At 42.1% G+C, this 12510-nt stretch overlaps 1 protein-coding gene across 1 annotated transcript in view; it reads right to left on the bottom strand.

Moving 5' to 3' along the window:
• FAM168A (family with sequence similarity 168 member A) overlaps window positions 1–696 on the bottom strand; it is a 165989-nt gene extending 165293 nt beyond the window's left edge. Inside the window, exon 1 of the mRNA XM_085318074.1 lies at window positions 673–696. Coding sequence (XP_085174200.1) covers window positions 673–683 — 11 coding nt within the window. The 5' untranslated portion in view covers window positions 684–696. The remainder of the gene's footprint in view (window positions 1–672) is intronic.
• Between the last annotated feature and the right edge of the window lie 11814 nt (window positions 697–12510).

The raw sequence follows: 12510 nt of genomic DNA on the forward strand, positions 1-12510 counted from the left end.
GAAACTGAGGCACTAAGTGATTATGCAATTTGTGCTCTACAGGGAAATCATGCACATGAAAGAATCAGATCTAGGTCTTCCATGATCTAATGGTTAGAGCATCATCCACCACTAGCGAAACACAGGCCACGATAAAAAAGCTTTCAGATTTGGCTTCTCCAGCAGAGATACCTTCTGTTCTCTCCCCAGAAGGAAAGCACAAGGCTGAACTGGATTATGAAGCTATCCAGAAAGTCTCCATTGAAAACAATTCTGTTATGAGGAATTTTGGAGGAAAAAGATAAAAGCTAGCAGGGCTGGCCAAAAACTGGCCTAAGCATATGTGTGCAAACAGATTTCACAAGGGGCTGAACACAAACACAGAGGCATTATTTTAGTAGAAGAGGAAAGTACATAAGCCACAGAACGAGCAAGAACGGACCGTACCGATAGAGGCAGAAACATCAATGAAGAACGTCAGGAAAGCAAAAGGAAGCCAAGGACAACCCGAGAAATACCCATAGTGTAAGTGATAGTGAAAGCGTGCGTACACACATGTGGACTGCTAGCTAGAAGAACGACCTTGGTATATTGAGCAAAATTGTCTCCTGCCGTTCGATTCAAAGCATGTTCAGGAAAACCAGTCTCTGCAAACATACTGCGCGAATCAGCGAGATTGCCTCGGAGAGATACCTGGCCATCATCGATTTCTTCTGTCAACAGACAATCACAAATATTGGCTGATCACTCTGGGCAGGAGGAGGAACCATGCATAGTGGGACCAGCAACGCTGCACCAGCCGAAACTAAACAGCTGAAAAGATTTCAGTGATCTGGGAAGAGAGCTGAAAAGGAAAGTCTAAGTCAAGGTTTGGCAATCTCAATATGGTACCATGCCAGACTTTTTCTCCACCGTGTTCCAGGTTAGGCATGCCAAGAGAAACCTAGCAGGCAGTGGTAGAAACCACCTCTCAAACAGGCAGGACTCTGCTAGTCAACAGTAGCTTGCTTCTACACCCAGCAGCGGCTTTCACAGAGTCCAGAACCCAAGAGGAGTCTGAAACTGCAAAACACTGTTCTTGCAAACCAGTCTCGCAAAACGCCAAGGCTATGAGCCCCCCCAAACCCGTGCACAGTCCAACTGCACCTCCACAGGCTGCTGATCCCTGCATCCAGTGCTCARAAAGATTTGAAGAAATGACCAAGGRTGTGCAACAGAAGAGAGTATTTGGGACGAGTAATTGAACTGTATTGCAAGGGAACACTGATTTAACGAACTGCAGAGCCAGCATCTTTCCTGCTAGAAAGACACCTTCCCAGATGAAACTGCTGATGCATCCAAGAAAAGAATAAACTAAATGTAAGGGAAGGACACTTAGAAGGGTAAATGAGGTTCAAAGTCAGACAAGAAAAAGGGTCTGCAAAGAAAATGAATTCTCTGCTGCTATATATGGATGCTAGGAGTCTGAATAACAAGCAAGAACAAATAAGATTCTGATTGGCAAAAAAAAAAAGAAAGAAAGAAAGAAAGAAAAAGAAATCTAGTGGGATGTGAGCGTGACCAGACTTTAAAATCAGGAGTTTGAAGGCGTTAAGATACAAAAGAGAAGTGATGGCTGCAATATACCTTTGCAAAGAGAAAGAGGGGAATGGCTCCTTTACAGCTCCCAGTAACTCGGAAGAACCGAATTCCTACCGCAGCTCAGCTCAGTGCGTTTGTACGGGTTGAAGCCCAGCAGTAGGTTCTGGGAAGCACCAAGACAGACAGCAGGATATGCCACTCCACAGGCACGCGGGGTGGTGTTTTGGAGGAGACAGGAGGGGCACACCGAAAAGCTCACGCAGCAAGGAGTTACACATGATTAGTTTCCAAAAACGGTAGGCGATAAATTATAACACAGTCAAGCTCAAATACAAAGTAACTTGTCTTGGACCTCATTACAACCAATAAAGCTGAAATAATCATTCAACTGGAAGTCACAAGAGTCTAGAAGAACAGACTTGCATTTAAATATTTCTCTGTCTACTAACTCAATCACGTTCTTAAAATGCCTAGATTCAAATAATTGATTTTAACTTTTGTGACATTTGTAGTTTTTAGTTATCATCTTAAAAGAAATATGAACATAACGAAAATAGGCATCCCTTAAAAAGAGGCAGATTTTTCACAAATATAACTTAATGGAGGAAAAATTAAGGAATCTGCATAGAGACAAACCACTTAGATTCACTCACAAAGTTTCAAAGTGCTTTGGGGATCAAAAAGGAAAGAGCTAGGTAGTACAACTTTGAAAAGCTGCTAAAGCAAATTAGAGACTTAACTCCCACTGCAATCAACAGAAAGATACTAGAAAAAAAAMCACAAAACAATCTATTTGAAAGCAACCTACAGGACTAAGGCAAAAATGGAACAAGAACACAACCACCGTGGATATGTCACGACCAAATTGCGTCAAACCAAAACAGCCTGATGAAATTCAATAAAGGCAAGTGCAAGAGCAGCATACGCAGCACAGGTAGAGAATAACCAACGAGGCCGCTGGGCTAGAGAAAATAACCTTGGGGATATATTGGATCATAAGCGAAAAGACGTCAACAGCGCAATGGATTTGCGAAAAAGGGAAAAGGCATCTGAGACTGTTTAATAAAGCGCCACTTGGAAGACAGCATTGCTCCACTTTACACAATGCTGACAAGGCCACAGAGTACTGAGTCCACGTACAAAGTCGTAAACAAACCACAGTATAGAGGAAAGCAACCAAAATGGTAAGACATTTAGAAAACATATGATTCATGAGAAGAGATTAAAGGACTTTGTTCTGCCTAGAGGAAAGGAAGAGACCGTAACCCTCTTCCAGTGACGATGGTGATCGATTATGCTGYGTGTCCTCTACAGGGGTAGGTAAGTGTCTTCATTTACCGGAGAAATACTATATTGCAAAACCTTTCAATAAAATGGTAGCCAAGCACAATGACCAGCTACAAAAGGAGTCCCAGGTATCTTCTAAACAGGAAGATTTTAAGGAAAAACTAGAAAAATACTTGTCAGAGATGCTCTAGAGACACTTCATCTTGCCTCAAGGAGGGGAATGGAGTTGAGAGTCTCCTGCACACTCCACCAGAAAGCTTCCTYGGAGGGCTAGATAGCGTAAGCGAGGAGTCCTCAAAGAAGCAGTTGAACTTTGAGACCCTCAGGCTCATTTTCACTGCCTTTTTGGCACACTAAGAAAATTTGGAAAACAATTTCTAATAGGCTAACATTGAAAGAGGGCAAAAAGATGGCTCGAGTAACTATAACCCAGTTAACCAGACATCAACTCTGGACAAAATAAGGGAAAATTGAATCAGACTTGATAAAGACTTAAAAAGGGCAGGAACRCAGTTAATGACAGTCAACACAATGTTATGGAAAACAGGTCTTGTTAAACACAGCTGATTTCATTCCTAGATGAGATTAAAGATTAGGCTGATAAATGTAACTGCTGCAATGTAACAGAGAAATTTTTGTGGAATGCAACCTTTTGATTAAAAACTTAGCACTATCCTATATCAGTAAAGTATGTTCAATGGATTTAGAATTGGCCAACTGACAGCTCACTAGTAATAGTCATCCATGGAAAATCATCATCAACAGCGTTAGCTGTAGCAGGGTTCTGCTAGGCTTGATGTGGAGCCTGATACGATCCAGGACGTTCACCGTTGATCTGGAAATTAATACAATCACAGCCAATAAGATTTGTGAATGGTCCTTGGACGATACGTGAAGAGCGCAGGCCAATCATACACAGCAATTCAGAGCGCAACGGCTGCTCCAAGCAGATTTTAATACAACCAAATGTACTACAGTTGGAGCACAAAATCTGAAAACCAGTGACCCTGAGAGAGAATCTCCGTGACTGTTCCCAGTTCAAGGCGTTATGAGAAGGGCTGATACCATCTTTTTTGTGCAGGTACAAAGGAACTCAGAAATTTAAAAGGCAATCTTGCCTTTGTCTATGGCACTGGCAGGACTCTCCTTGTGGGAACACTGCAAAAGCGGCCTACATTTTAACTAGAATGATGAAAAAATGAACAGGGTGCAACAACAAGAATAATTTAAGGACTGCAGAGAGACTCAAGAGAGCCCCATGTATTCATCTTATCCAAAATAAAAGCTGAAAGACCACTTGGTTACAGAAGTATGACTTCCCTTCAAAGGCAAAAGTATCAAGTATCAAAAAACATCTTAATTTAGCAAAGAAAGGCTTTTAGGAGCAAAAACTGGAAACTAATCCAAACTATAAACCAGACCCTCCCCCCCCCTTTTTTTTTAATCAGAGAGGGTAATTAATTGCTGGAAATATATCAAGGGAAGTGGCATGTTCTTCATGATTTGAGATCTCCAAATTAAGACCAGTTGGCTTTGTTGAAGATAAACAGTAGCCCAAAATAGTCATTAGGCTCCTTCCAGGGAAAAATCCACGGATCTGTGGTTTCCAGAAGGTCAGGCTAATTAAGCCTTAAGCTCTAGGAACTCTCTTGTAAGTTCTTATACAAAGCCACCAACACAGCATCTGAGCACGTCCAATACTRTGTAAAGCAAATCACACACTTCTCATGAGGTTTGTTTGGTATTGTCTCCCCAGCTCTAGAAGTAGCACAGCATCTCACCCAACCTTTCTGGCAACGTCAACGAGGAATCTGAAGCTCAGTCTTTCCATGGTGAGAACAGAGATAGTGCAGCTACACGTGAGGATCTCACATGACTTAACTCAGTGAGATTCACAAAGACCTTAAACCTATGTCTTCCTTACAGAGAGAACTATTTTATTGAGCTTCCAAACGAATGCTGTCCATATTCAGAAGACCGTCAACTACATGGCAAACATCTGCATCTGGGCTCTGGATGATGCAGTAAAGAAAAACTTTTCTCAATTTACAGAGCTGCATTTTCAGACTTCTCCGTTGTCAAGACAAGCCAAATCAAGAGCAAACTCGAGCTTTTACAAATTTCCCTTGCATTGGGTTTCACCTGTCACACGCACAAAAAGAATAAGCAAGAATGTCAGAAAGGAGAGCGTTTAGAAGAGCCTGTTTTCATGACCAAATGACGGCCCTCAGTCTGAAAAAAGCACTGGTTATATTAGGACAAAAATACAACAAATGAAAGGCAAGTCTTATTTCCTGCTCTGAACAATCACAGTGCCAGCTGGATATTATATTCTAGCTGCCTATACTACTTAATGCTGAGCCTGAAAAATATGTGGAATATGCTGTCGTTTTCACAAAAGCCATTAAATCTCTCATTAGGTTAGGACATGCCTACACAGGAAACTAAAGAAAATGATCTGCAGAATCAACCACTCCAGAATAAATGTTCCCATGGGGACTTATGCCAAATTAGCAATCACACTTGAAATTCTCACAAACTTAATTTAGATATTTTTCAAACGGAGACAAGTCCTTAGAAGCTTCCTGTCCATATAGACATTAGATTCACCATGGTTGAAAAATCATTAGCAACTGTAATGAGTGCTCTTACCTCGTCTACCTAAACGGCAGGACAAAATCAAACAYGCCTAGAGACTTTCTTCAGTTAAGGCCAAGTATCTCCAGAACTGGGTTAAGCCCATCTAGGGACATTTAAGCTGGTCATTTTTCAGAGATCTTTCCAACTCTGTTCTGTCAATATATGGGGGAGGAATACAGAGAGGGCACTAAACTGGAGGAGCCACAGAACAAGAACAGTCTCATTTGTTAGGACTCCAGAGAGTATGAGAAGTTGGTTACGACTAATCGCATAAACCAGCTTGTTCGTTAGAAATGCAAGTTGCCCACCTCCTACAATTTCAAACAGTAAAACGAACTGAAAGGGAAAGGCAGAAAAAGCAGTCTGTGCTCAAAACTTGTCACTAGGCTTCTCATGATGCATTTCCAAACCAAAAATTATTAAATCTCCATTTGTACCATATTGATAGAGTTGCGTATCTCACACCAAASGAAGTGAAAGTCCACTTACTGGGCTTTAATTCCTGACAGATAAACTGAAGTCTGATGCTACAAAAAAGACAGATTTTTCTGAGCGAGTTCAACGAAAAATTACAGGCAAGAAAAAAATTGCAGAATCCAAGATGTTATGGTCTATTTTAACTTTTGCTGTAGCCTGCAATCTTTATCTGTTCTATCAAAGAATCAGACAAGCCCAGTAGGCATGATGGCATCTATTCTTTTCTTTCCAGTTTAGTACTTTTTCCTCTCACAAGATACTCTAAGCTTGTCTTTAAGAATCTTCCCAWATCTCTAACCCCTGCTAAGAAAAAGAAATCAAAAAATGTCAGCGTCTCCCAACACTTCAGCATTAACGTTGCTATCGTTTTTCCTGTTTGGACTTTCACTTTTCCCCATGTTCCAAATTTCCAAGTGATTATTTCACTCGGAAAGAAATAACAGAAAGCAAGGAAAAAGTACAGACTGAAAACAAAACAGCATCTCCAATAGAGGACAGAAGCACTTTTTTAAAGCTTTTACAAATTCTATGACAATAATCTCCTAAATGGTTTGCTGTAGGGTGTCAACAGGCCGCATTTTTTACTCCTGAAAGTACACAGTCACTTGAGATTCCTTTGCAGTGCTCAGACTGCTCCGCACGTCCCCACAAAACAAAACTCAGAAGAATCATTTAAGAATGACTCAGGTCCTACAGACACAAAGAGGGAATCAATCTGTCTCCATCATCCTCACCAGAACTTTGTTCCTTGCACAGCTCTCTGAGAAACAAGGCATTTTACCAGGAATATTGTCGTCATCATAATCTCATTGCAGGGTTCAAACAGGAAGGAAGGAAAAAATACAAGGTTYACTTTAATATAAATGTCATGAACCATGTCATCCGCTTTCAGGCTGAGAGACRGTGAGAAAGAGATTTTAGAACAACAGATAAATAACAAAATTTCCTCATTTGAATGAACTTACATATTAAAGAGCCTTTTTGGGAATGACTCAGATTTGTGTACTTCTGTTCCTGTTTGGAGCCCAAGACAAGAAAAAGAAAAAAAGGACATTTCTCAAAAATTTGCTTCATACTTGTAGCTTCCATGAATTTCAGAGGTGCTGCAAATGCTCAGTACATCCTAAGAGTAAAATTTCTTCTGACTGGGACCTTAAAYATGGGTTTTGAAGTCTTCTTCAGACACGCCTGGCAAAGCGCTCCTGCCTCTCGAAAAAAGAAAACCCTGAAAATTCACAACTCTTTCTGTTGCTACTGAGTCAAACCAACAAGTAATTAAATATAACAATTCAACTTCAGGATTACCCACCCAGTGGAGCAAAGGGCCAACACTTCATGGAGCACAATTAAATATATATACACTCTATATACGCTGTTGCAAAAGCAGCAAGACTCACAAGGCCTGATTGCCTGTGGATTTGTAGGTGAAGACCTTTAACCACTACCCGCAAAACCTTCCCAACTCTTTCCCACGTGCTCAAAACTTTTCTTAGACCCAAGCTCCCTCCCACATCCACTGTCTCCGTTTTGGCAACGGGTAGCTATGCACAAGCTGCCCAGAGGCTGAGATGATGTCTCCTGAAAAATATATGGGATTTTATTTATTTTCACTGAAACAAAATCGTCATCTGTTTATTGCATGAGATACACAATAGTACGTAACATTCTGGCAATRGAAGGCAGGACAAATTGATCAACATACAAGCACAGCAAAGAAGTGCTGCTTATGTAGTTTAAAAAAATACCATAAAATGCAATGAGAACACTTTTCTCCTTAAATCACTTTTGGATCAAAGACTTCTATGGACTGAATATGATGAATTCTGAATTTTAAACAGTGAAAAGTATTCTAATTGATTAGAAAGATTATAGCGCGCACACACGAAAAAAAAAGAAAAAGAAAAAAGACAAATGTATCCAAGGGAAATAGTCACCAGAACTGCTCCTTCACAGAGTTTCTCCTCAAAGGCACAATCCTCAAACACATACAAGAATTACCTTGTTTCTTCAGCCAGTCATTTGCATTTTTCTCACTACTACAGCGACTTTAAGGAGTCGCTCCTCCCTRAACACACAGGCTAATAGCATGTGGTTCTCCAGGGGACACTTCGAACGTGCCTTTGCCGGATCAGCATTTGGAGGAGGAACGGGCAGCCTCATCGCCACCGCAGCGCAAGCACGCAGCGCTCGCTCCTCCAAAGCCGCAAGTGATTTCCCACCAGCCAGAGAAAAAGCCAACCAAGCAGAGCACTTTACGGTAGCATATAAGCCAACATCAGTAAAGCGAACTCATTAGCGAAACCCCTGGTTAAGAAAAACGCAGTTTTAGGAAAGACTTTATGAATTACAGTGGAAAAAAAGTACATAGAGCGTTTGCACTGCGGAAAAGGAAATCGGGGGCCTCTGCAGAGATAATCAAGCCTAGAAAGCACGACTGGAAGACAAATGAAGATCATAATCTGAACAGAAGGAAAGAGTGAGCTCAGAAAGGAAAGACATAAAAATTRTATTTCCCTTTGACAACCTCATCAGCTCCTGCTACCAACTCTTTGAGAGCGGGAAATTAGCAGGGAGTTTATGGGTGGAAATCTGAAGGTTTCGAACCAGCAGGAGGCATCAAGGTCTGAAACACTCCTCTACCAGAAGTAGTGKGAATAAAACCACCGCGGTTTAATGAAACAGAGCACGTTTATGGCACAGCGGCTGACTATAGCAGCAGACGGGACTTGGAGACCCAGGAGACGCATCCCAGTTCTGCATGTCCCGTTTCCTAGAGGAGGAGATCAAGGCCAACCTCTGGACAGCCACATCTGAAAAGCCACCAAAAGCAGGCACTAACGTGAATCAAGCACCCGCTTCTCTTACCTACAGTGGATGTTTTTGCACCTAAGCATCCGAATTGAGGTTTACAAGCTCTTCTGGACAGATCAGATAACTATAATTTTAATTAAATTCAAACTAAATTTAATTATGCTTTTGGCTGAGGTACTGAAGGTCTGCAACAGAAATGTTTCTCTGAAGCATTTTCCGTTGCCTGAGAAATGTTTTCAGAAGCACCAAGAGCAGCATGATCTTCCTTTCTTTACTATTTCTTTCCCCTGGTACCTGCAGAGTGGGTTATTGATGTGGGATGACATCAAAACTCAACTGCAAAGATAAATTTTAAAATATTTCTTTAAAAACATTAAATAGTTCAGCTACTTCAGTGTAGACTTGTCATTGAATGTGACAGATAGGTTAACATCATCTAAGATAAGGACCTCTATAATATCTTCTTCCTCAGTGAACWTCTTATGTAGTTATTTCACATAATTTTAATGCAATACTGGTGTATCATGCAAGTTGCTCACTCTAAGCAGCATTTCCTATTACTGAAAAAATTCCCCAAAAAAATCTTCATAGCAAACACCCCTTTTGATCYCAACCCTTTTGTTTCAAAGGGCAAAAGTTACATATCTACCATTTAGAAAAATGCCTCTTTAATAGCAGACAAGAAATTTAATCAATAAWAGCATAAAACCAGGTACATCTGAACAATAATATTTGAAATACTTAGCATATGATCATTAAATGAAAAATGAAAATGAAAATGAAAAGCCACTATAATCATTTCATTTGGTAGAGAGCTGTTCTTTCTAAAACATGTTAAATTTCACTTTGGAAAAAAGTCAGAAGGCATAAGTATGTAAGTTGATATTTGTAGTTTTCAGAAAAAAAGTTAGAGTAATCAGATTTAATATATATTTTAGCTAAAAAAATACCTTGCTAACTGATATCAGCCCTTTTAATGACTACATGCAGCTAGCAAGAATAAATATGCAGAACATAAGCTTTATTTTTTTTTTAATGTACTCAACTATAAAGGTCAGGGGAATCCATGGAACAGTTAAAATTCAAAAACCCAATCAGAAAAAATGAAAAAAGAAAAGAAATGCATTTGATCTCATAGTACTAATTTCCTTTTTCTTTACATCCTCAACATCTCTACTCAATTTGAGTCCTAATCAACAACCACTTCACAGTTAACATTTCATGCAATAATACAGTTGATGCAATCAAGTCCAGCAAAATGTTTCCCTAAAGATGCTTCCATCCTTCATATTCCTTAAAAAAAGCTCTAGCTTCCTCCATCACTATTTAACAGCAAGAATAARCACACCACTGCATCTTAAATCATATTTTGATTAAAACATAAGTAGAATCACTTGGGGTTTCTTTCCAGTTAATACAACATGCCTTTGTCCAGGAGAGAGAAAAAAAAACACACACACACACTCAACCTGCTCATTTTTTCTGCATTTGACAGTATTCAGCACCAAATTAATTCCTTTTGAATGAAATTCAGTCTATGGAAATACAAGCCACAACCTGAAAGCTTATCATCATGAAATGCAAGTGAGGGGGGAGAAAACAAACAGAAAACTCCAACACAGTACAAAACCTTTTTTCATAATGAATATTTATTTCATTTCTGTATTTCAAGGCTCCTCTGTTTTCTGTAAAGGACTGAACCTAAGCACCTCCCTGGTATTATTAACCCACAATATAATGGTGGACTTAATTGCCCTGAAAACCACAATGCCAATAACAAAGTCTTCAAATAATCATTAAAAAAGAAACTTTCACAAAAATAAATACAATATACAATCTGTTTTCTATAGATAGGAAATCAATGCAGTCTTACATTTCACAACCTTGTGGTCTCTGTTTTCAGGCTACAGATGTTACGTGATGACATTCCCAATCTCATCAGATCTGTGTCATTTTAAACCCTGGATTCAACATGACACAAAGGGGAGCTGGACAGTGAGACCACATCACTCGGTCTTTTCCTACTGCAAAGTTACACAAGGACTTATTTTTATTCTCAGCACTGCTCCCACCATCATCTCCACATGCCCCTCTCAATATTTTAAGCGGACGGACTGTGAAACTTCCTTCAAAAATAACCCTTCTTCACCAACCTGCATCGACATCCAAAAGCCTACACAAACCTAAAGGTTTAAACAGAGCTGTATACGCAGACAAAAACAATCAATAATCTGAAGCACGAACCCAATAACTTGATTTTCCTTCTAGCACAAGAATAAAAGGTGAAATTTGGCTTGGACCTCATTTTATTACTTCTTTCGCATGCTCTTGCTAGATCCAGTCTCCCCTGCGGGGCAGTTCTTGCAGTTTCCCAAAGCTCCCTTTGACTCCTCCTCGTCACCAGCCGACTCCACTATACCCCATTAACACCTCGCACCCCAACAACTCTTCCCTCCACAGCTGCCCGTGTGCCAGCTCTCCATACCGTCTATGCTAGCTCTCCACTAGCTCTCCACGTACAACGAGGCTTCCTGCCGAGTTTTGGCATTAAACGTATCTATTATTTGTGGGATGAAAACAAACGCTGCCATAAAGGCTCAGGGGAGCGAGCACCGATACTGGTTATCCCCATTCTCCATACCACCTTCCCATCTCCTCCAAACTGTCTCATCCGTTGTCCCTTGAGCTGCCACCATCTATCCAAGTGCCAGCCCCTCTTCTCTCTCTTCCCACTAGCTTCTGCTCTTTGCTTCCCCAGCACTTGCCCAAATGATCCCCCAAACGAGCTTTTCATCTCTGCCTCGCCCGACCCACAAACCTACCAGCCCCTCTTGAAATTTTACAATCKCTTCTGAAAAAGATCCTTTTCCAATAACACTCATCCCTAAAAATACACTGATCTCTGCTCCTAGCATCCAACTCTCTGCACCCAGGCCAGGCTCCCTTCAAGCACCCAAAAATCACGCTACTTACCCCAAACACTCGCGCTACCTCAGCAGCGCTCTACGCCCCCCACAACCCTGCCTGTCCTCCCCAAGGACCGCTGGGCGATCCCCCGCAGCAGCTCCCTGCCTCCAGGTCGCTCTCTGACACCTCTCTCCCGTGCCAAGCTGCCCCACGCCAGCCTGCCCCTGCATGCCCCCGCCGGCTCACGGCCAAGCCAGCTTCCCCGGACCGCTCTTTGCTCCCGGACCCTGCTGACACCCCATGCAAGCCGCCCCCTCGCTCCCACAGTGCTCCCCTATAAGCTTTCCCCAAGCCTTGGCAATTTTCCCTCTCCCGCCGGCAAGTTAACTCCATCCTTGACCCCCTCCGTGGGACTGGCTTCTCCAGTGCCTYGGTCCCGCGTGCCCGCCCCATTTCCCTGCCCTCCTCCACTCCCCACAGACAGTCTGCCCCACAAGCTCCCCCATGTCCCTCTGGCAGGCTCAACGCTCCCATGCTTTCCGGCAGCACCCATCTCCCTACCACCCCCCATCCACCTCCGCCCCAAAGCTCCCGCTCCCCCCGCCAGCTCCCCATCACCCACCCCTACAGCCGTCCTTCTGCAGCCAGACCTCCACGGCCCCGTCAGCACTGGCCCCACAGCCCCTGCTCCCCCCGACGGGCCCCCATAACCTTCATCCCCACAGCCCTGCTCCCCCTCACTGACCCCCATAACCTTCATCCCCACAGCCCTGCTGCTCCTCATGGAGTCCCATAACCTCCGTCCCCACACGTCCTGCTCCCCCTCAC

This window comes from Rhea americana, unplaced genomic scaffold, assembly GCF_003343005.1.
Source record: "Rhea americana isolate MKP2758 unplaced genomic scaffold, rheAme1 scaffold_516, whole genome shotgun sequence".
Taxonomy (NCBI): Eukaryota; Metazoa; Chordata; class Aves; order Rheiformes; family Rheidae; genus Rhea; species Rhea americana.